The sequence below is a fragment of the Alosa pseudoharengus genome, unplaced genomic scaffold (genome assembly GCF_046254945.1).
Source record: "Alosa pseudoharengus isolate Yale_2024_CS ecotype anadromous, Long Island Sound unplaced genomic scaffold, YU_APseudo_1.1 YU_APseudo_1.1_scf_2, whole genome shotgun sequence".
Taxonomy (NCBI): Eukaryota; Metazoa; Chordata; class Actinopteri; order Clupeiformes; family Clupeidae; genus Alosa; species Alosa pseudoharengus.
In genome coordinates, this window is record NW_027468663.1 from 823,396 (window position 1) to 846,320 (window position 22,925).

At 41.6% G+C, this 22,925-nt stretch overlaps 1 protein-coding gene across 1 annotated transcript in view; it reads right to left on the minus strand.

Moving 5' to 3' along the window:
* Nucleotides 1-22,925, minus strand: part of hfm1 (helicase for meiosis 1) — a gene marked incomplete at its 5' end in the record, with an annotated part of 281,244 nt that overhangs the window by 235,702 nt on the left and 22,617 nt on the right. Inside the window, 3 exons of the mRNA XM_076295693.1 lie at nucleotides 859-1,059; nucleotides 1,146-1,295; nucleotides 10,278-10,355. Coding sequence (XP_076151808.1) covers nucleotides 859-1,059; nucleotides 1,146-1,295; nucleotides 10,278-10,355 — 429 coding nt within the window. The remainder of the gene's footprint in view (nucleotides 1-858; nucleotides 1,060-1,145; nucleotides 1,296-10,277; nucleotides 10,356-22,925) is intronic.

Here is a 22,925-nt window from a genome sequence, read left to right on the forward strand (position 1 = left end):
ATGTGCAAAGAGAGTAGAGTTGATGAACTCCGGAGGTATGCAAATTCCTTGCTGCAGACATTGCAGAGGACTTTATTTTCAACACTATTTACTGGTATTTATCAACACCATCAGGCCGATTTTTAAAAGTAAATGTTCCAATCAATGATCCAGACAGCACGTTTTCTTCTCTCTCCTTCATTTTACAGTCTAATTTTTACTGACTAGAACAGCTCAGGGTCAAAGGTCATACGGAATCGATTAATCTGCACTATTTTTTTTTTTATCAGTTATTTTTTCTCAAATTAATTAATCGAAATGAATCAGTTATTTTGACAGCCCTAGTTTAAATTGTTCTACATGATTTCATAACGGGCCAAAAATCAGAGGACAGCTGACTAAGAGTTTGTGAAAGTAGCCTTAATGATTACAAAATGCAAAGCATGCATCTAGGCTATTTGAGTTTCTTAAAGCTAAGCTGTGCTTAAATTGTTCAATACATGATTCCATAACAGGCCAAATATAAAATAAATGTTAAATATAGCCTAGATATCTGTAAATATTAGATGATCAGATGATTTACAGTTCTATGTAATATGTCATGTTTTATGTTTTTGTAATGTTTCATACAGTGATGCAGGTCTAGCCTACTGCTGTGAATAGGCATGTGTACTGTGAATAGGCATGTGTACATAGGCACGGTGCCCTGGCATGTGGCCTTTGTGCCCCCCACCAAATATGCCCAACTGAAGGCCAAGTGGCCTTGCCCCTAAAATGGTGAAATTCCAAGCCTGCTGTTGACTGCAAATGCAGTTTTATAGGGAAATGCTACACATGTTGTCAAAAGAGAATGTTTATTGACAAAGATTTATAACTTACCACAAGTGATGGTTTCTGGTCTGAATAGGTCTGAATGATGTTGGCCATTTTGTAGTTGAGGGAAAGATCAAACTTGAACTCTGTTTGACTGTTGGAACATGGAAAACCCAACACCACTTTCCTGAGTTTTACCGGCCTGTGGCTCTCATCCATTTCGAGGCAAGTTGCAGGCCCCACACTGTCAGATAACCAGCATGCTATCTACAAAGCAAATACAGTATTCAGGGCACTGCTGTAGAATACATAGATTACACCATTCATAAAATGTGTGTGAAAAGCTGGCTTACATCTAAAATATTTGGAATGGTAGCAGACACAGCAACAAATCTTGTGTTTGACCTTTGATCTTCAAACCCACCGCAAGTGTTCATGGCTTTCATTCTGCTAATCACTGCCTCCAATGTAGCTCCACGTTGTGTATCTTTTACCACATGTACCTATAATTAAAACAACAAACATTGCTGTCCAATGAAAACCACAAATCTACACTTTTTTGTGTGACATTTAAGCCTAGCCTATTTTATGTAGCCTAAATATATCCAAAATATAGCCATTGTCATAAGGTTAAATTGTGTGTAGCCTATGGTGAAGTTATAATCAGACTTCAAGCAGTGCAAAGCAGATGTAGCAGTTGGGAGATTGGAAATGACTGCTTTTCAGCCACTTGATGCTCATTCTGGTGTTGGCTATGACAAGATAGTAGGTCTATAGGCCTACAGAAGTGAGTGTATCAATTATAAGTACATTAAATACATGTAAATAAAAATATCTAATATATTTATTTTTGCTGACGTCATTGAAATGCAAATGAGTGTGTGGCGTCATCTAGCTGCATTTAGCGACTTTTGGAGCTGGTTTTAGCTACTTTCCATTTTAAATAGTAAAATAACTAACAGTAGTACCATATAAAATATGGAACGCAAATAAACACGCAAATAAAATCAGCAAAAATATTTCTTCCAGTGTGCGATGCATACTTTTTTTGAGGATAAAATATTTAATAGTTGGGAAAATATGATGGATGTACCTATCCCCTGGAACCAAGTTTTCATTACACTATATGAAACTACACTCAACTGATAGCTAAACCTAGCTATCAGTAGCCTACTGTTAAGCCTACTATGTCAAGTCCTATGTGGCTAATGCTTAGATATGTCAGCTTACTGTGACGTTTGGGGCAAGACAACAGACATAATCAGTTTATTGCAACTGTTACTTTGCACATGGGAAACGACTCATATTTTCTTGTCTTCCACTCTCAGTTCAACAGTGGAGATGATATTAACCAGGACTGTGGACTTCCCCCGGCTTAACAAATTTGTTTTAATCCATGTTAGTTGGCATTCACCTTTGCCAAGATAATAAAGCACCTGACAGACACATAGGGGGGATTAACACAGTGGTGGGTAGCTGGGTGGGGGGGGTTCATACATTTTACAAACCAAAATCGCATTATCCTTTTACAGGCGTCTATGACAGAACAACACAGTCATAGACTTTGACTTAGTCTTTACTTACATGATTTTGGTTTTGATTTTCTAATAGGAGTAAGTGTTTGTGACAACACATGTAAGGATAAATTTGACAATGTTTGATCGCTGTTTTGGTATGAAGCATCTTTCACGTACTGAATACGCATCCTATAAAACTAAAAGTAGCCTAACCTAGGCCAACGATGTGCTCGGTGTCCGTTACTGTCAGTGCACGTCCGCAATCGATTACGTTCATCAAATGGAGAACACATCCATGTTCCTTCGCATCTCATGGCCACTCTATGTAATACTTCTGTGTTTGCAAAATTCCTGACAGTTCCTGATCGCTAAATTTTTGTTTCCCTTTCCTGTCGGTTAGCAGTTGATGTAAAAGCACCTAGTGTAACGGAGGCGAACTGAGCTAGCGTGCTAGTTGCCCGTGTAAATCCTCACAGCCCTAACCTTAAGAATGCTTCTAACCGCTGAGTTGGAAGCCTGGGCTTTTAGCTCAGTGGTTAGAGCGTTCGACTCCCATGCCGGTGTGTGTCGAGGTGGCGGGTTCGAGGGCCGTGAGCAGCGGACTAATTACAACCTCTGATACAGTGGTGCCGTAGACCCGGATCATGGGAGTGAGGATTTAGGGAGGTGAGTGAAACGGAGGCGAACTGAACTAGTGTGCTAGTTGCCCGTGTAAATCCTCACAGCCCTAACCTTTAACCCTCTATTTAGTCAAATAGGGTGTCATATTTCGTTCGACCTCCACTAGATGGCAGACATGTCATACGTCATCCCCGAGTCAAAAAAAGGGCATGCTTTAAACAAAACCTTCTAGCTACAGCGCATTGAATCAGTGCGTGAAATACCGGAGCTAGTCTGCGTGTGAGCCACTTTGTCAGAGCGATATTGTCAACGTCAGCGAGTATTTGCATTAGATTATCGTCTAATGGCATCAAAAAAGTTTACCCGAAATTAAGTGTTGGGTCTTCTATTCGCGGACCCTGATTCTGAAGGGGAATATCTGCCTTCAGAAAATGACGGTGATTCGTTTAGTGAGGCTTCAGATGCGTCCCTGCCTTGCAATGATGCAGCTGGACAAAGTGAGAGTTTACTCCATAGTTTAGCTTACACCAAGCACAAACGTTGAATCGTTTGCCCAATGTCACTGGTGGGAATAATGTTTCACGGGTTCGGAGTGTTCATCGGGAAGTTAGCAGGGTGTTAGTGGTGTGGCGAACGAGGCTGGAGGTAGCCTAATGTCCATGTAGCGCTAGCTTCTGTCTTCTGAAAGTGTGCCTCTCCGCAATCGCGGCAACAGTAACGTGGTGGAGCCTTTGTCTAATGCCACTGGGTATGTTAGACGAGGTCGAAGTGCTCATAGGACAGTTAGGGGGGAACGTAGAGGCAGTGTGGGGAGTCGCAATGAGAATGACAGTAGGCCTAGTCCGAGCTGCGCAAATTCTCTCCACTCGACGCGAGCGCGAGGCAGATCTGGCCATGCTGCTCGCAACAGGAGCAGAGGTGGTGACACGGGGCAGGAGAGCCATTAGGCCAGGCCTAGTCTATCACAAGATGATGGGAATGCCGGCCCTGTATGGATAGGATATGGATAGTCATTATCTCTACAGCAAAAGGCCTGCTACATAAAAAAAAAATTGTCAGCCATTTATTAGTAATGATTTACACTGTTGATTATCTATTTCCCTGACCATTTAGGACATATATGTGTTATTTTTTGTGTGTTCATGTCCTTGTGATGTGTGTGTCTTTGTCAGCTAAGAAAAAAACAACAAAAAAAAACCATCAACAAAAACAACAAAAAGAAAACAAATACTAACATTGTCTCTTGTCTTGTCTAGTCATCTCACTCCTGATCTGTGCCTTGCCGTGGCAAGTGAGCTTTTGAACTAAACAGGTCTTGTCTACTTGTGTTTGTGTGTCATCTGAATAATATATATATGCCCCATACATGGAATCAGAGTGCCTACTGTATGTAGTAAATGGAAAATCTCTTACAGCAAAAGGCGCCTACCGCTACATGCATTTGGTTTGTTTCTGCCATTTATTAGTAATGATTTACATAGTTGTTTACTACTTAGTATTTACCTGAGCATTCAGTATTGTGCAATATAGCATACAGAAGGTGAGGGACATTTTGGGGGGAAAGAAGTGGTGCATTTTATCATTCAAACATGCGACTTTTCATGAAAATTCTATAATCCAAGATGGCCGCCACCATATGACGTCATAATATGCAAATTAGATATAAACATTTAATCCCTACATAAACTTTGGGTCATCCTTAATATTTCTCTAATTTACAGAAAGTCTCTATCTCTTATCACTTTTAAGATATAGCCTTTTGAAATGAAGATGTCAAAATCGAACTTTTCGGAAAAAAAAACTCTGGCGCCTAAAGGGTTAAGAACGCTTCTAACAGCTGAGTTGGAAGCCTGGGCTTTTAGCTCAGTGGTTAGAACGTTCAACTCCCATGCCGGTGTGTGTCGAGGTGGCGGGTTCAAGGGCCGTGAGTGGCGGACAAATTACTATCTCTGTTACACTAGCATAATTTGACTTCAGCGGTGACAAGTCCTGCTGCGAGAGAGAGAGAGAGAGAGAAAGAAAGAAAGAAAGAAAGAGAGAGAGCGCACCTGTGTGTCCCTGGATGGGGTTACATTCGATTCAAGTCAGAAGTTGGTCTGTCCGGTCCTGCATTCACGCTACTCCATTATTAGATTAACTTTATCAGATAGCGCTGTAAAATGTGTGCTGGAATTTCTCGCATTATGATGGCTAGAGTTGTGGGACTTGAATAAATTATGCACTATACCTGCAATCAGTAGCGGCTCCTGAGTTGACAAATAGGCAGGGCAGAGTCTGATGATCAAGTTTAGAAAAAAAAATTGGCATAGTTCCAGGTCACCGGCAGCTGGACGCACACTAAGGGCGGTCCACGGAGATTTTGTACATTTTTACGGGCTATGAGCGGAAACTGGGGAATGGAATCCCATAATGTTACCACTTGCGGTCAAAACACCGTTTTGTTCATGCATTACTAACCTATGGTTAGCCTACTTAATGTTATTTTATTCATAAGAAGTGAAGTTTAAAATGTTGAGATTCCAGACAAATAAAAGCTACAAGGTAGGTACCGGTAATCAGCTCATTAGCTCAGATCAGTGGAGAACTACTTTGGGGGAAAAACTCAAGAGGGAAACAAATTTACCGAGAATTCGTTGCGAAATCAAAATTCCACTGGAGCTCCAAGCATAGGCTTCGCGCCGCCTCAGCTCTCATAGTCAAGTTCAAGTTGTTTATTGTCATGTAGGCCTACTCATAAAATAAATTATAAGTAACGAAATGATTGTGTTCAAGAGCTAGCTCAACTTTAAAGAGTAAATTAAAAGTAGGCTATTCATTAAAAAGGTAAATATTCTGTGTATGGGGGTGGGGGATGAGTGCTTGCGTGTCTACCGTGGTTTGTATAGAAATTAATATTAAGTGACACATAGCCTATAGGCCTACACGTAAAAGGGCTTTTTTTTACGAGATCCTTGGAGAATGATTTGGAAAATTTGAGGAAGCTTGAACTAAATAGGATGGAGGCAGACAAATGGCCAGTGAATGAAAATCTGTCGGTGGCAGTAACTGATTGTCACACACTTCATAGGCAATTTGCGCAGCGTTAGAAGCGGACCTGCGCTTATCCTGGACCGGTATGTTTTGCACAAAGGCACGGGACATCACGTAGGCCTATCGTTCTCATGTTGGCCACAAACTTGTCTGTAACCCTGTGTGACTCCACTGCATCAATTGCTCTTTTCTGCAGTTGTGCATAGAGCACATCTACACGGGGCATGATCAGGTCTACAAGGAATAAAAACTTGGGATCTAAGAGCATGCGAGAAAACCCTTTAGCCTCTCTAACTGAGATTGTATCAAAATCTCCAGATGTTTCAATTAGGCTATTTCGAAACACTCCAAAATAAGCTTTTAAATCTTTTCGGAGATCTTGTGAAAAACGCAGAGAAACCATAAAGATCCGAAGAAGACATGCATGCACTGAGGATGCTGCTGACGCAGCCTTTTCCATCACCAGGTTCAATTGATGTGCATACTGTAGCAATTAGGGTACACGTCTTGCACTTTCTTACGCACTCCACTACATGCTCCTCTCATGACACTAGCCCCATCAAATGTCTGTGCAATCAGCCTTACTTGATCTGTGTCACTCTCAGGTGAACAAACTCGTACACGATTTCGCACTTAGGCCTAGCCCTCATCGAGTTGTGCTGCAATATTAGCTTTCCCCAGCATGGCTAATTTACACAACTCAGATGCTAGCCTCATGTTTTTTGCCTTCTCTGAAAAATGTTTCATGTCACACACACCTACACTAGCCTACTGCAAACATCTCCTTGTCCCCCAGAAGATCGGAAAAGCAGGCATGAAAAAAAGAACAACCAGAGCTTCTTATCAGACATATGGCCTACTACGAACGTGAAAATGTCCGATTAAATGACCGACTCTTGTCCTTTGTTTGTTGGTAGCCTATACGATGTTAATGTCGGGCTGATCAGGTCCTAGGTCTTTGATAGCTAATTTAACTACAAACTCAAGTCTTTCGAATGAGTTCTTTAAGAGAAACTCCACACTATTGCACACACGCTGTTCACTCGCCATTTTTCAAAGTCTGTCTGACATCACAAACTTCGTGCGGACTAATACAGTAGGCATGTTACAGTAAGTTCTGACGTCGTATAGTGTGGGCAGTGGCATTATCTGCCCACCCAACCTTCTACTAACCGCGCTCTAGCTGCAGTTACATTATCGGTCGACAGATTTGCATAGACAAACAGCAGGCGCTGTTCAATTTCTTCAGGGCAGTGACGTCACTGCCCTACCAGAAATGAAATGTAACGTTACAGTAGGCCTACAACAACTACAGATATGATCAACGAGATCGTGATCATAAATTGATCGAAATTTCTTTGCAAATCATACAAAAATGCAACATGATTGAGTACTTTGCCACTGATTACAATAATAAACAAACAACATTTTATTTAAAAAATATATTTTGTGGATCTACTTCTAGTGGATGAATCTTTAGTAGGGCTCTGCCCCTCCTGCCCGGAGTAAACCCTGAGTAAACCCGACTCAAATAAAAGGAAAATAGATAATTATATAATTAAATATTGCAATACTTTGCGCTACTGTATCAATATAATTGCGTGCACAAAATATCGCGATACTGAACAGAATCAATTTTTTTCCCCCACCACTATCTTATACACACTCATTGATGCAAAAATAAGAGACTTTTTGAATGCAAAAATAGAGACTTTTGTATAATTATTCCATATTTTGTGTAGTCATTCTATATCAGAACCCCTGACATACAATCCAAATAGTCTACAAGAAACGTGTTACCGTTCATTTGAGACCAGGATTATGCTTTTACACAAAAAGGTTACCACAAAGTAAGCCTTTTATTGTCAGTATGCATTTTGGGTAACCAAAAGTCCTATGGGGAGTTTCCATAGGGCGTTTTATAAAACGCATAAGCATACCTTGGCAAATAATGGTCTAAAAAAACTCAATTGTGTTTCTTAAGTCATATCAAGCGCCCTAGAGGGCTGAAATGTGGTCAGTTCAGAGATGCTTGTTATCCGGCAGAAAGACAAAACAATATTCTAGCCTCTATAGCTCTGTGTCAGTACTTCATACAATATTCTCATTGTTTCCTAAGAAAATACAGGGTGTGAGCTTTCTAAAGAGGTCAAGCATTTGATGGTAGGCCTAAATAGGTGGGAACAGTGCCCTCTGAAGTAGTGCAATGTCGGGGGGGGGGGGGGGGTTGAGCCTTGAAATGGCCCGACCCAGATCAGGTTAAAAAGCATGATTATTGCACAGATGTGCCTTGGACTGTTCAAAATAAAAGGCTACTCTAAAATGTATACACAATGCTACGGAGCCCCCCGGGTGACATGGGAAAAAAACATGGGTTAACCCTTAGAACCCGATTGACGCAAAGTGCGTCAAAAAACACACCCTTTCTTCTCTGTTACATTGCTCCGGAACTGTTCATCGCAGCGAGATGAAACCTCTATTGCATGACAGAGCAGAAGTAGGGCTTTCCAACGAGACAAATTGCATCATATTTACAGTCTATACTTCTCTGCGTTCACCTGCACACCCATTACTCTCGTTTGAATTACTCGCGAACCCGTGATCGCATCGATATGGCAAGCATATCAGATGAAAGAGGGGGCACAGGGCTATCCATTGGTACCATGTTTATCGATCCTTCTGGCTTATAAAATCAGACGAAGTGACTGCATAACGTCATGTACACAAACCAACGCTGCACACCCATTACTCTCGTTTGAATAACTCGCGGACCCGTGATCGCATGAAAGAGGAGACTCAGAGCTATCATTTGATAACAAGTACATCCTTCTGGGTTATAAAACAGACGAAGTGACAGCAAAATAATAACTTCATATAGCTGGACTTACCCCACGTTTTTGTCTGTTCTTGTGGCAAAGCATGTTTATAATCCAATGCTATCATGTGTTTCTCTATGGCAAAGCATGTTCATATTCCGGTTTTGAGATCCTAGCAAATTCCTGCATGGCATCCAATTCAAGGCTCACATTGCATTCCAATTTGTTCAACAAATAAACACCTTTTTTGCCTTTACTTTGTTCATGGCAATGCAGTAAAAAGTTGAGAATTATCATGACTGCATACACACAGGCACGCAGGCTAACACGCAACCTCGGGTCAAGTTAGGTCAGATCAGTTCGTGTCACAGATATGGAGCGCAGAAAGGTCATTTTTCATCACTAAATAAAAAATGCCATTTATTTCCGTAAATCACACACCACATATTTCTGTAAATTGCTCAGCCCCAGAGTATCCCTCCAACATGGCAATTATATTGCCCGATTCAGGACAGTCTGCCTTACACACATGAAATGCATGTAGAGCTGTGAGCTTGCTGTGGTGAGATACATGTCGAAATATAAGAATTTCTATAATACAAAAGATTTTTTGACTAAAAATCTAAATAAAATCAATGCTAGTATTAATACATGAAATGATGGCAGATCTGGATAGCCTAGACTCTCCTGAAAAAAACTATATATAATATGTGTGTGTGGCACTTACAATGACCAGAATAAATCCTTATGAATAAAGGTAGTGAAAATGCCCTAAAAACAGCTTAGGGTTCTAAGGGTTAAAAAAAAAAAAAGTCATGGGGGAAAAAAACACGAAGAAGAAAAAAAAAAACGATGTACTTTTGCGGGATCTCGCAAAACAGTTTTTTTCTACTTTTGGAACTTGCTGGGCTTCCTACTTGACCCCAATAGGCCCACAAACCACTCCCGCCAGATGGCAATGTTTATAGTTGCATTGTGATGTTCCTGTATGTTGTATGTGTGTGTGCGTGTCTGCACGCAGGTGTCTCCTTCTCCCTCCCATGTCATAGGCCTATGTAATGTGTCCAGAAAACCCACAAAACGCAACAGCGATATAGCAATCATAGTATCATGATATGATTGCCATCTGGCGGTAGTGGTTTGTGGGCCTATTGGGGTCAAGTAGGAAGCCCAGCAAGTTCCAAAAGTAGAAAAAAACTTTTTTTTTTTTTACTTTTTTTTTTTTTTTTTTTAAACCCATGTTTTTTTTCCCCATGTCACCTGGAGGGAAGTGATCCATAATTTGGGTTTTACCAAATTTCTGAACAAAGTTTAAGACACTTTTTGTGTGCATGGAAGAAGTCTTAGATATTATACCTCAACTAATGAAAAACTGTATGTGTTATTATTACTGTTATTATTATTATTATTATTTTGATTATTATTAATCACAGGTTAGAACTCTATTCACACAGACTTTTGTGGTATGAACACTTTCATAATAAGTATCAGGAACTTGTACCTCATCAATGAGAAACAGCTGTATCAGCTGTAAATAGCAGTTGTCCTTCCACTTTCTCGTCATGCTGTCCCATTTTTCCTTTAGAGATGATTAGAAAAGCAATAAGCCCCTACGTATTTTTAAAATTCACTTCTTACTTCACATTACTACACATTAATTAAAAGTGGTTGTTAACCTGCAAGTTGCTCTTTAAAGCAACACCAAAGAGTTTTTTGTACCTTAAAATAATGTTTCCAAAATCGTTTCAGTGGTTCATCAACTTGTAACAGGGTGAACAGCACTTCTGCATTTGCTTTGCGGCCCTCTATCGGCTATAACCGCACTATGTACGTTTGCCAGATCGGGTAGCGGATCTATAGTTCGATGGAATGAGACATAAGAAACTACAAATTTGACTTGCATCTGATGTCGCAATACATCGTACTTTCATAAATCGTGCATAAATCTTGCCTGTGGACTTTGTTATTTGCAAAGCCAGTGCTGGATAAACAAATAGCGTGCGTGCGACAGAGGGAAAGTTCTTTGGTGTTGCTTTAAGTAATCAGAATTAGTAATCAGATTTATTGGCAAGTAGGTTTTCAGATACAGGGAATTTGCTTTGGTCTGAAGGTGCATGACATACAATAATCAAAATACATAAAATACAATGACACAATAAATAAACAACATGTTAGGCGGAGACAGACAACCATAAGTGACAAAGTGGAAGAGATATATGCATCTTTTAATGTAATGCTACTCGTACACAGCATCTAGGACACTTCAGGCTGCACGGTGCATGGAACATTGTGATTGTCACACACAAGCGCAAATACACACACACACACAGACAGTTTTCGGGAGTGCTTGATTTTGTTTTGAAGCGGAGCAAAAGCGGCACATTATGGCGCTTGATATGAAAAGTTTAACCTGCCTAAGGAGCTGCTCACCACTTTCTACTAAGCAATCATTCAATCTGTCATCTGCACCTCCATCACTGTCTGGTTTGGGTCAGCCACCAAACGGGACGGGCCAGACTGCAAGGGACAATTAGGATAGAGAGGATCATTGGAGCTGACCTTCCCTCCACCCAGGACCTGTACCAGGAAAAGGGCAGCAAAAATCTCTGCAGACCCCTCACATCCTGGTCACAAGCTGTTCAACCTTATTCCCTCTGGTAGGCAATACAGGGCACTGTTCGCCAAAACCAGCCGATACAAACACAGTTTCTTTCCCCATGCAGTCACTCTGTTGAACGCTCAGAAATAGCCCCTACCCTTACACTGCTCAAAGACAATCACCACTATTCTGCTCATCTACCTCTTGTATACTTTGATCTTACAATTACAATATTGTTATTAATATATGGGGTGTGCCACAACGAAATGAGTCCAGTTTGACAAAATAAAAAAATGGGTTTATTGGATATTCATAATCCACAGACCTAAGGGTTTAAAACAAGGGGTCATTTGTTCAGTTCCGTTTAGTCAACCCAGAAAATTGGCCAAAACAGGAAAAAAACATATATAAGTCACATTTATTTAGAAATGTATTTCACAAAATCCAAAACCAAAAACAGAGACTATGTAACTGGACTATTGAGGCCAAAAAGATTAATGTTAATGAAGACGAAGGAGTGAAGGCAGCCAAGAGGAGGGCCGGAAGGTAATTGTAAAGCAACAAAGGGTTCACTGAAAGAAAATGCGATGTGGTACACCAAAATTTAGCTAAAATGTGGAGAATACAATGCAATCAAGCATTTTGGGCGATGTGGAGTCACAAGCTGGCAGCAGATTAAATGCTCACGAGAGAGAAAAAGATATTGTTTTAAAAGGAAGTGCAGACCGAAGCTGCAGAAAGCAGATGATATTTAGAAATTGATTTCACAAAATCCAAGACCAAGAACAGACAGACTATGTAACTGGACACATAAGAGGCCAAAAATATTGAGCATTCTACCGGGAATGTTAATGCAGACGAAGGAGTGAATAGTGGCAAGGTGAGGCAAGCCAAAGGCTGCCAACGAGGGCCCGACGCTAATTGTAAAGCAATTTACAAAAGATTTACTGAACAGAAATGCTGCTGTGGTACATGACAATGTCGGTAGAAATGTGGAGAATGCAATGCAATCAAGCATTTTGGATGATATATTGGCACAAGCTGGCAGCAGAGCAAATGCTCGGCTGGCCACCTCCAAGAGAGCGAGAGAAAAAAAGATGCACATTTAAAACCAGGGCCTAAATTCCAGTGCGGGTATTGAGCATAAGTTATCGCGCATAATAATAAAAGTCCCGCAACTCTAGCCATCATAATGCGAGAAATCATAGCACACATTTTACAGCGCTGTCTGTTAACGTTAATCTAATAATGGAGTGGCCTGAATGCTGGACTATTGACTGGACGGACCAACTCTGACATCGTAGCCCCATGCTAAGACACACACACACACACACACACACACACACACACACACACACACACACACACACACACACGACACGCGCGCAGGACCACTTTGCGGGTGCCTCTCTCTCTCAGCCAGATAAGGCCCAGCCTTCTGAAACACCTCTCCAATGGAGCGATCCCAAATGGATGAGTGGAGCTAGGCGGAACTAAAGTCATCTGGCGAGAGTCAGGTTATCAAATTATAGCCTAGGTGCTTCTATATCAACCACTATCGTCAGGAAAGGAAAAAAAAGTTTAGCGATCAGGAACCATCAGGAATTTTTTGCTAACACAGAAGCCCTATGACAGCCTATAACGCGAGAGAACATGGATGTGTTCTCCATTTGAGGAACGTTATAATATTATATTATATTATAACATATATTTGGTATATCTGGTGACCTTCTCAAAGTAAACGGTAACACTAAAGCAAGAGGCTACACTGAGATTCTGGAGGAAAAGATCAGGCAGTGTGCCAAGAGACCTGCCCCAATAGCCATCATTGGGCCATTAAACCATACAATGATCCAAAACATAGAGCCAAACAAGGCAAGAAATGGTTAACAGAGAACAATATCAACATTTTAGAGTGGCCCAACCAGAGTCCAGACCTCAATCAGTCAAAAAAGTGAGCACATGGCCAAAGTGATGGCAAATAATCGTTCCTGCCTCAAAACCCAGATTGCTGCTAAAAAGGTGCAGTCTACAATCATTGTGGACATGGAGAGGCTTGTTAGGTTTTATAAGAACCATTTTGAGAGCTTTGATGGCGAATAAAGATGTTTCTTTTGATTATTTAAAAAGGGTATGAATAATTTTGGACATGGCATTTTTCATAAAAATGTTAAAGATAAAAATTATAATTTTTTTGATTCCAAGTTTCACCACAGCCACACCACAAGACACCAGACTGTCTTACAACCTTTTGGCATGTGGCAGTGTCATTTCCAGTCAGAACAAACATATTGGTCAAGAGAAAATCAACATTGCATCAATATTTGCCAGGGGGTATGAATAATTTTGTTCTTAACTGTATTTTTTTCATATACATAGGCGCCGATTTATGTTTCCGTTGGTTGGTGCTCAAACAATTAAATGCCCGATACCAACGTCCATGTGTATTGTTGCCATACGGTTTTTGAGAAGTAATGTACAGTGGGTCCCCGTTAAAAATTGACACTTCATTCACGATCATGGTGAATGGTGAAATGTAAGTACAACTGCAGCCGCTTGGGGGCAGCATAGTCCGCTGTGGAGTTCTACAGTCGAACCAGACGGCGCATTCGACAGCAAGGGCTGTGATTGGCCGAGTTTTCAGTGCGTTTCTCTGTGTTTTTAGCAGCCCCTGCAACATGCTAGTCCACTGTAGCCTAAGCCTTGTACATAATGTTAAACATAGTTTTGGATTCAGTGGCAAGATTTCTTGATTGTACAGTGTCTGTCTCTCAGTAATGTTTTAAAATGAAAGCTTCGTCAGCTGGCAGTAGGCTACTTTGTCGGTAGTCATGAGAAGTTCGCTTGCTAACAGAACATAAAAATGCTGCCCAGAAACCTTGTGAATAGTTCTGACACTAACGAGGTTGAAATATAGCTTTTGCCTACAGCATCTCCTTAACAGTAGCCTAATGTTAACAAAATGACAGCATTCATATGACAAAGGAAAAAGAATCCGGTCACTCAAGACTGTGCCGCAGCTGTGGGGCAGAAGACGCTTGGTGGCCGTCCACAACGTTATAAACTTAACCTAAATAGTCGGCTGCTGTAAGCTACAATCGGATTTTATTGTATACCCCTGTAGTCTCAATGATAATAACATCTCATTTCCGACTATATTTCAAAGTGTGCCGTTCATTTGCATTATTAACATAACATCGTATTTTGTCATTTTTGGCGAAGACATGCATTCCGTTAGGGATATTGAACATATTGAACATAATAAATCGTGATTTCGAATTGGTGCCGTTGTCAGCACAAAAACTCATTTTATTCTTTTGCTCTTTTGCATTGCTCTATGCTGTTCTATGGTGCTTTCTGCCTCTTGGTTCCGCACAGCATGTTTTCGTGACGTTTCATAGAAATCCATGTATAATGAGCGCATAAAATGACTTGTTTTGGGACATTAATCTAGGCTACGTTAAGCTTTAAGGATTGTATGTCCTTAATTTATTTATATAGGCCTATTTAGGCTAGGCTACTTGCGCAAACCCTGGATACTTTTATTGCCACACAACAATACTGGTGGTATTTGTTACATTAGCTTCAAAAGGCACCGCTTCAGAAAGCTGCACTGCTTGTGAAAGAAGGGGGTGGGGGAGGGGAGTTTGCAGCCAAGTGTCGGAAAAATGCATAGCCTACAACACAGAACCCGCTTCTCGCATTAGTCACTGACAGTAGACACGCTTCCAGCCTAATGACTTTCACACATTTTGAATGATTTACAGTATGCCTAGACACATTAGCGCTCCACGTGTAGAAACTGTGCAGAATACAATGTGTGAATGATGCTCAATGATTTGCCAATAGCCTATAATAGTCTTCTGCTGGGTTGCATGTACTGTAGGCTATAGCCTACAGTTTTACTGTAGGCTACATGTTTTCAGCCTTTATTGGTTAAATGACCATTTTTATTACGAAAATATTTCTTAAAACCACCAACTGGGATGGAGCGAAGGGCAAGCGAGCATTGCCGCAGAATGTGAAAAACTTTGTGGTCTCAACAGTGCAACGAAAGTTCCCTGCTATGGGGAGGAGTGAACTGAAGGACTGCATCAATAAGATCAACGAATTCTTCTGCACAACACGCAGATCTTCCCAGGGATTCAACATGCTTTAAATTTAGACTGTAGAATGTAGACTGTTCATTATTTCAATGATGGAGATTTCAATCATGGAGATAGAGTAGAAAACTGGATTTAACTAAACAAATGTAACTAAGTAAACTGATTGTTTACTCTACAGTAGGCTATGTTCCCCCTCTCAGGCTGTACAGTAGGCCTATTGAAAGTAGACTAATGAGCTTAGACACATTAGCGCTTCCAGCCTAATGACTTTCACACATGAATGATTTACAGTAGACACATTAGCGCTCCACGCAGTGGCGTAACTATAGTAGGTGCAGCAAGTGCAGTCGCACCAGGGCCTGTGACCTCCCGGGGCCCGTCGCTACCCCCGCAATGCAATTGCTGGAAAATTCTATACCGGTCCTTTCTGACTACCTGCGTGCCTTTGACCAGGCCAAGGCTACAGCGCAGACACTCGCAAATAAATGGGGGTTCAGAGTACATTTGAAAATGTTAGAGCACGGAGAGTGAAGCGTCACTTTGACGAACTATCGGAAGATGAACGCTTAACCGATGCAGAGAGATACTTCAAAGTGCAGGTATTTAATGCAACTCTGGACATCATAATCAGTCAGCTCTCCCAAAGATGTGCAAGCATGCGGGAAACTTGTTATGTGTTTGAGTCTTTACGTCCTATGATCCTTCAACTCGCAGGTGATGATGAACTGCTTGAAAAGGCAGTACGCTTGTCAGACCATTATAGCATGGACATTGCACCGACATTCCCAACACAACTCCACTCATTTAGGTCTTGCTTTAAAGCAGAGATTTCACAGAAGTCATCTATTTTTCAACTTGCCAAAATGCTGGTGGTAGATTATGACAGTGTAACATCCACATTCGGGGAAGTGTGTACTGCTCTCATGTTGTTTCTGACATTGCCTGTGACTGTGGCAACAGCTGAGCGATCTTTTTCCAAATGTTCAACAATTGCTGGTGTACAGGCTATAATCAATTAGTTAAATCATTTGTCCAGCTGTTTAAACATTTTTTCGTGTTACATTCAAACGCAAAAGGTGCTTTGATATCTTTTTTGTTTAAACGTCGGCAAGCAGGCATGCTGCGGTTGCAATGAATGAGGATAATTGGTTTTATCTGCAGTGTTATTTTTTGTATTTTGATTATGACTCGCTCCAGTCTCAACGGTGCTTTCTTAAAGGAGCTGCACCATCTTACAACAATTGCATCTACATTTTCATATTAGAATGTTTTGTCAAGTGTAAGCTTAAACTACCGTGATCAATTTAAGTTTCCGTGCCCCCGCTGAAAGTCTCTTATGCTCTTATGCGCTTATCGTTACACTATCAAATCTATAAGTAACCGTGACAAATAGGGTATAAGATATATAAACTCACGCTATTGTATTATCATATATGTTTGGTAATGGCTCAGCTTTCTCTGATTGTTCTACTGACTTGGAAACTGCATCATGGAAGCAGTAAGTCAAGTCGCATCAAAAATAGTAGTGGCACCAAAGTGACACCTTGTGGTTGTTTGTGTCAACTGCAGTTTGTGCCATTTCTGCCGAGAAAATGGGGATCGCGATTCCTGAAGGAACCCGTCCAAACTTAACAGGGACCCCCTGTATGCACTTAAACACTTTAGGAAATCAACAGCGGCCGACACACAAAACGCCAATACAGTTTGTAGGAGTCCATGGGCGTCACCCCCGAGGACATTTCTTAAATGCTGTTAAGCAAAGACACAATTTTTATGCACTTTCAGTCACCTACACTACACCTAAATCCCGCATGATCCGTCGTTTGACTCCTGAACAGTTTACGTAACTCAGAAGGTTAATTGCGTTAACCCAAACTAAAAACACTTTGCTTTGTTTTTATTAACAGAAATGATATTTTGTGTTTACATCACGCCGTTAAAAAACGAGATATAGCCTATCCATCCAGAAGCGCGCATTAGCCGACAGTAAGTGGAGGCAGTGGTTCTCAAACTTTGCCATATCCTACACTGGTGTAAAAGGCGTGTATGGTATCATATTTTTTGTAAAGGTCTGCCAGGGATATTCTTAGGCCTATGAATGGTGTGCCTTCTCACAAAAGCATAGTCACTGGGCTCAGCTAGATGTAGCTTTCTCCTTCACCAACCTGTGAGCCTATGAGCCAGTCACGTTGTCAGTATTCCACTATAGCATTGCTCCTCATTGCCTTACTCCTTTCCTTTTCAGAATGTTCATTCTATCCATAATCATAAGTCTTTCTTCAGTAAATTAGCAAGATACCATCAGAAGCAAACAATAATAAAACACCTGTGCGCGCACTCTCCCCTGCGCATAAAGCTGTCTGCGTGTTGTAGGCTAGATTTGCGTTCTTTCTATCTGCTTTACTTTTGCGAGTTGCGACCACCTAGGCTATGTTATAGACATTCTATGAGGTACCAGTGTATAGCTGTGTCACAAAACAATAAGCTTTGTCAGACTATTTTTAAAATGATATTCAGGGCTATATACATTCATTAACATTCAGTGTTTCCCACAGAATTGGATTCAATTTGTGGCGGTGGCTGACTTTGACAAGGGGGGGGGGTATTAAGATCGTCTTGGTAGTGTATAGGTCTAATTGAGTGCCTGTCACTTTTTAAGACGTTTGAGGGAACCCTTGCAATTGTAACACGGTTGAAAGGCTGCTGATGTGTGGATGCAATTAATAACGTTTTCTACATAGTTAAAATAAAGGTTCGTACTTCTCCTTGGGACAAGCACTTTTGAATTTTGGAAAACACTTTAACACAATTTACATCGGGATTTTGCAAACATTCACTGTCAGAGTCAATAAAATGAGCCCTTCAACGAAATTGACAAGCAGCTGTAAGTAGGCTAAGCATTCTAAATTCGACATCCAAACAGTATTCTAACGTTAGCTTTGAGATACTGCTTGATTTCATAACTTAACTTAGTTTAGTCTCTTCAATGTAGCCTACTATGTTGTGATAAGAGCAGAGTTCACTTCAATGCAGCAGTTTTGAACAAATTCGCGCAGCATGGTCACGATGCTAAGCGGATTTAATAGTAATTTAGCCAGACGTCTTCTATGCAATGCTTCTATGTGGCAACAACAAGCCTTCAACAATCGTGAATATTTTGTTAAATGCACATGCAGAGGAGTGGCAGCGGGCTACGAGAGAGAGCGGGGCGGGGCGGGGCAAGGAAAGGCTGCATGCGTAAAAAGCGCAGCTCAATGGCAATGCAAGGATTTGACCTTATATTTAATTTAAATTAAATTAAATTAAATTAAATTAAATTAAACATAGAATATTCATCTGTGGCGGCCGATTTTTATTTTGTGGCGCCCCGCCACAGATTAGTCAATGTATGGGAAACACTGAACATTTAAACATTCGGGGCTGAAGACCCAACAAGGCCTTGCGTTAATTCTTCAGGTGGGAAGTGTCTTCATACGAGAGACGCTCTCATTGGTGGTTAGGATATGGAGTAGGGGATTGAGAGCAACATAGCCAATCACATTATGAGAGATGCTGAATTTAACATTAACTGCGATGTTTGATTTTAAATTAATGTAAATTTAGCCGGGACTGTAAGCTGGCACACGTGGGTGCTCGAGCGACGGAGCACCCACGGTATCGGCGCCTATGAAGTGAGAGGAACATGTCAAATTATAGTGCAATGAAACTCGAACTCCTTGTAGTCAAATGGGCAATCACGGAAAAAAAATGCGAGTATCTCCTGGGCAACAAGTTCACCGTGTACACTGACAACAATACCCTCCAATACCTGCAGTCAGCGAAACTGGGCGCTCTGGAACAGTGCTGGGTTTTCTCAGCTTGCCCTCTTTCATTACAACATCAAATATCGTCCTGGAACAGCTAATCGCAATGCTGATGCCCTTTCTAGACCTCCCACAAGCCCCACTACACTTTGCGATCTGTGTCACACGGCCTGGATTTGGGTGGCAGAATCTTGTATGGTGGACACCATCCCTGGTCGAACCAAATAAGACCTGAAAGTCCTGGAAGGGACTGAATTTTAAATGGTAGGCCTAGCTGTGACGTGCAGTCACCTGACATCACCATCAAGTTAGAGGATATTTCAGAACTATTAACGTGGACAGCTCCCCTTAAGAGCATCTTAAGAGCAGTGCACACGCGTTCACGCTACGAGCATGTTCGGGAAACAGTCAGAAAAACCAAACGATTGTAAGATGAATCGTAGAAAACCCTCGTAAGTGTGTGTATCCATCGTTACCGGGAAACCGGGCCCTGGTAAGTTTCAAATCAATCGGACGAACGGTTCGACAGTATGCGGTAGAGCCCTGCGCGGGACTGTTTTCTTCATCCCGCTCCCGCTGAATTTCTGACCATTACCGCCCGCTCCCGCAACGTGTGTGTTACACTCCCGCCCGCTCCCACAATATGCATGTCCACTCACGCCCGCTCCCGCAAAACTCTGAGAATTTTAGTCCGTGAGCCAGAGGGGTTGTTCGTTACCGAAAAAGTGGCAAAGGCTACCATACCTTTTCTGAAATCTTGGAATCTCAGCTTTTCAATGATGTATGATGGCCATCTGACAAGAGTAGCTGTTTTGAGTTATCACACATAATGTAAACTAAGATTGAGAAAATAATGTGTATAAATCAAGCAGAACACTGACATAGCTGAAAATCTATATGGGACACATTTTAAAGGGAGACTCTGAGCTTTCATTTAAATCCTTTTGTGAACATTTTGGATAAGTACAGCCAACCCTGGAGCTCTTCAAACTTTTAATCAATCACACACATTTTCCTGCCATTTCATCTTTCATCAAGTCATCTTTTGTCTTTTAATCCTGTGGCACCAGGGAGCATCAGAGAAACAAAATCTAAACACTGAAATACTGGCATGACCCTAAGGATTCAGAAAATGTATCGTTTACCCATATTATCTGATTTGGAGGGGGTGATTTTCAGTCTTATATCAGACATGGCGTTTGAGAAAATAATGCGTATAAATTAAGCAGAACACTGACATAGTTGAAAATCTAAAAACGGTATAACAAATAACAAATGAGACATGGATTCCTATGTTTTAAGGTGTGGTAAGCCCAATTATGACATTGTCAATACTGTAAAAGGTCAAGGTCATGACCTTTAGGCATGGTCAATGACATTTTATGACATTTTCGCACAGATTGCATCATTCAAGGCCACAACACTAATCAAACTCCTCGTCTCTATTGTCCTAGCCAGGGACAATATTGACAGGCTGGAAGAGACATTGACAGGCCGTGGAAAATCCCATAGAGTCAAGGGTATAGCAGTGCAGCCTCGGATGTTCTGTCCTGAACTGCCTAGACCAGCTTGTGATGTGCCCAAAGGCAAACAGAGACAGTTCTCTGTATCTTTGCCAGCTCTGCAAGTGTATGCTGTGGGAACTAGGTGTGGTCCTCCAACTAGATCCTATGTTGACGTCAAGACAGATATCTGTGCTGATGCTTTAAAGAAGAACTTCTTATGGTTGCTATGCAGACTGCACTCTGCCACAAATCAAAGCGTCCCTAGCTGGACAGGTTACAACATCTTAGCATCAAACTCTGTGGATGTTTTTCCCAGTGTTGTCAGCTATCTGTCAACCATCAATGCCCTGGCCACCCAGATGGCAACTGTTCATGAGATTCTCCTTCAAAGTAAAAAAAAAATCATGACTTCCTTACACATCAGCAACATGTCAGTTGCCTTTGATAAGGCTCTCTACTGTAAAGTTACAGAAATTCTGTGGGCACATAGAGACAGGTTTCCCAAAATTGTGCCAAGACTTGGAGACTTTCACACCATCTGTATGTTCTTGGGTGTGATTGGGAAGCGCTTCCAGGCTGCAGGCCTAAGGGACATATGCATTGAATCTGGAGCTGTGGCTGAGGGATCTGTCAGTGGTGTTTTGGATGGCCATAAGTACAAAATAATGTATGAAGCCCCGCTGTTGTTGCAGGCAGCTCACTGCGCCGGAATTAGTGTGTGCTTCACATCACTTTATGTTCACTGTGTGGTGAGTGTTGTTTCGCTAATTCACGGATTGGGATAAATGCAGAGACCAAATTTCCCTCACGGGATCAAAAGAGTACTCAATCTGAATTATGCAAGGTCACTCACTGCTTACTTCTCAGAGATGAGCCACATTAAACATGAGAAATCAGATCTGTACATGTTTCTCTGTGAAGGTGGCTTTTCGGCCCAGCTGAGTGCAACAAACACATTTGGCAGGGTTCCGATTGACCAGACCCTAGAGGAAACTGTCAATCGGGACACTCAGACAGCTGGGGGCACAAAAGGGTTCAGCTTGAACCCAGCAGCTGTCTCAAGATATTACTTTACTGCTGAGTACAAAAGCACTTACCTGTCTATATTGAAAAGCTCCCTGGGACTCCAACAAAGTGACTGTTCTCACAAGGATCTTGGACAAAGCAGAATTGCCAAAGACGAAGAACACATTACAATCACTGTGGATCTGTTAGATTCTAGTTGGATAAATCCATTTGCAGGTGGTGAGTCCCTTGTTTCTCTGTCTACTGGAAGTACAGCACCAGCAGATGTTGCTGAAGACCTTCTGAATGCACACACCATTGGCAAGAATGGCTACAGAACCTTTTCTGCTGAGCGTGTTGAGAGTAATCCTCCTGCAAAGCAGTTCCATGCACCACTCCAAGATGAAACTGAAAATGTTCTTAATGCAGGGAAAGACATGCAAAACTGGGAATAAAGAATTTATCCTCAAAATAATCGAATATTTGCCCAGATGGTACTGATTGCACAGAGTAGACAGCTCAACCTAAAGGAGGTGTTATCTCATCCCCTTGGACCACTTCTGTGGGCTCTTGCTTCACCAGATGGCAATGTGAGGAAGACTTGCAAATCCTCACTTGCCAAGCAACTGCTCAAGTTCCCATGTGTTGCTGAATCATTGCCATTAAATTCCACCTGCACAATAGATGGCATGGTACTTGTTCAGAAGCTGAACGGTGATGGCAAGACATTTGCTGATATTGCAGACTATGCCTTGTCCACTGTGCTAGCTGAAGCAAGTCATAGCACCTGTGTTGACATTGTTTTTGATGTATATAATGAGGCTTCCATCAAACACATGGAGAGAGTGGCCAGAGGTCAGACAGATCACTACAGGGCACAGAGTTCAGCAATGGAAGAAATTCCTACAAAGCAACAACAGAACAAATCTTGCTACCTTCTTGCTCAAAGAGTGGGGCAAAGAACAGTCTATAACAAGACTCGATGAAAAGGTTCTGTACACTACAACCAAAGATCAGTGTTACAAGCTGACCCAACAGGGAGTGCACAAGGTAGCAGACCTGTCGTCCACTCAGGAAGAGGCTGACACCCGTATGCTACTCCATGCTTGCCATGCTTCAAGGACTGGTCAC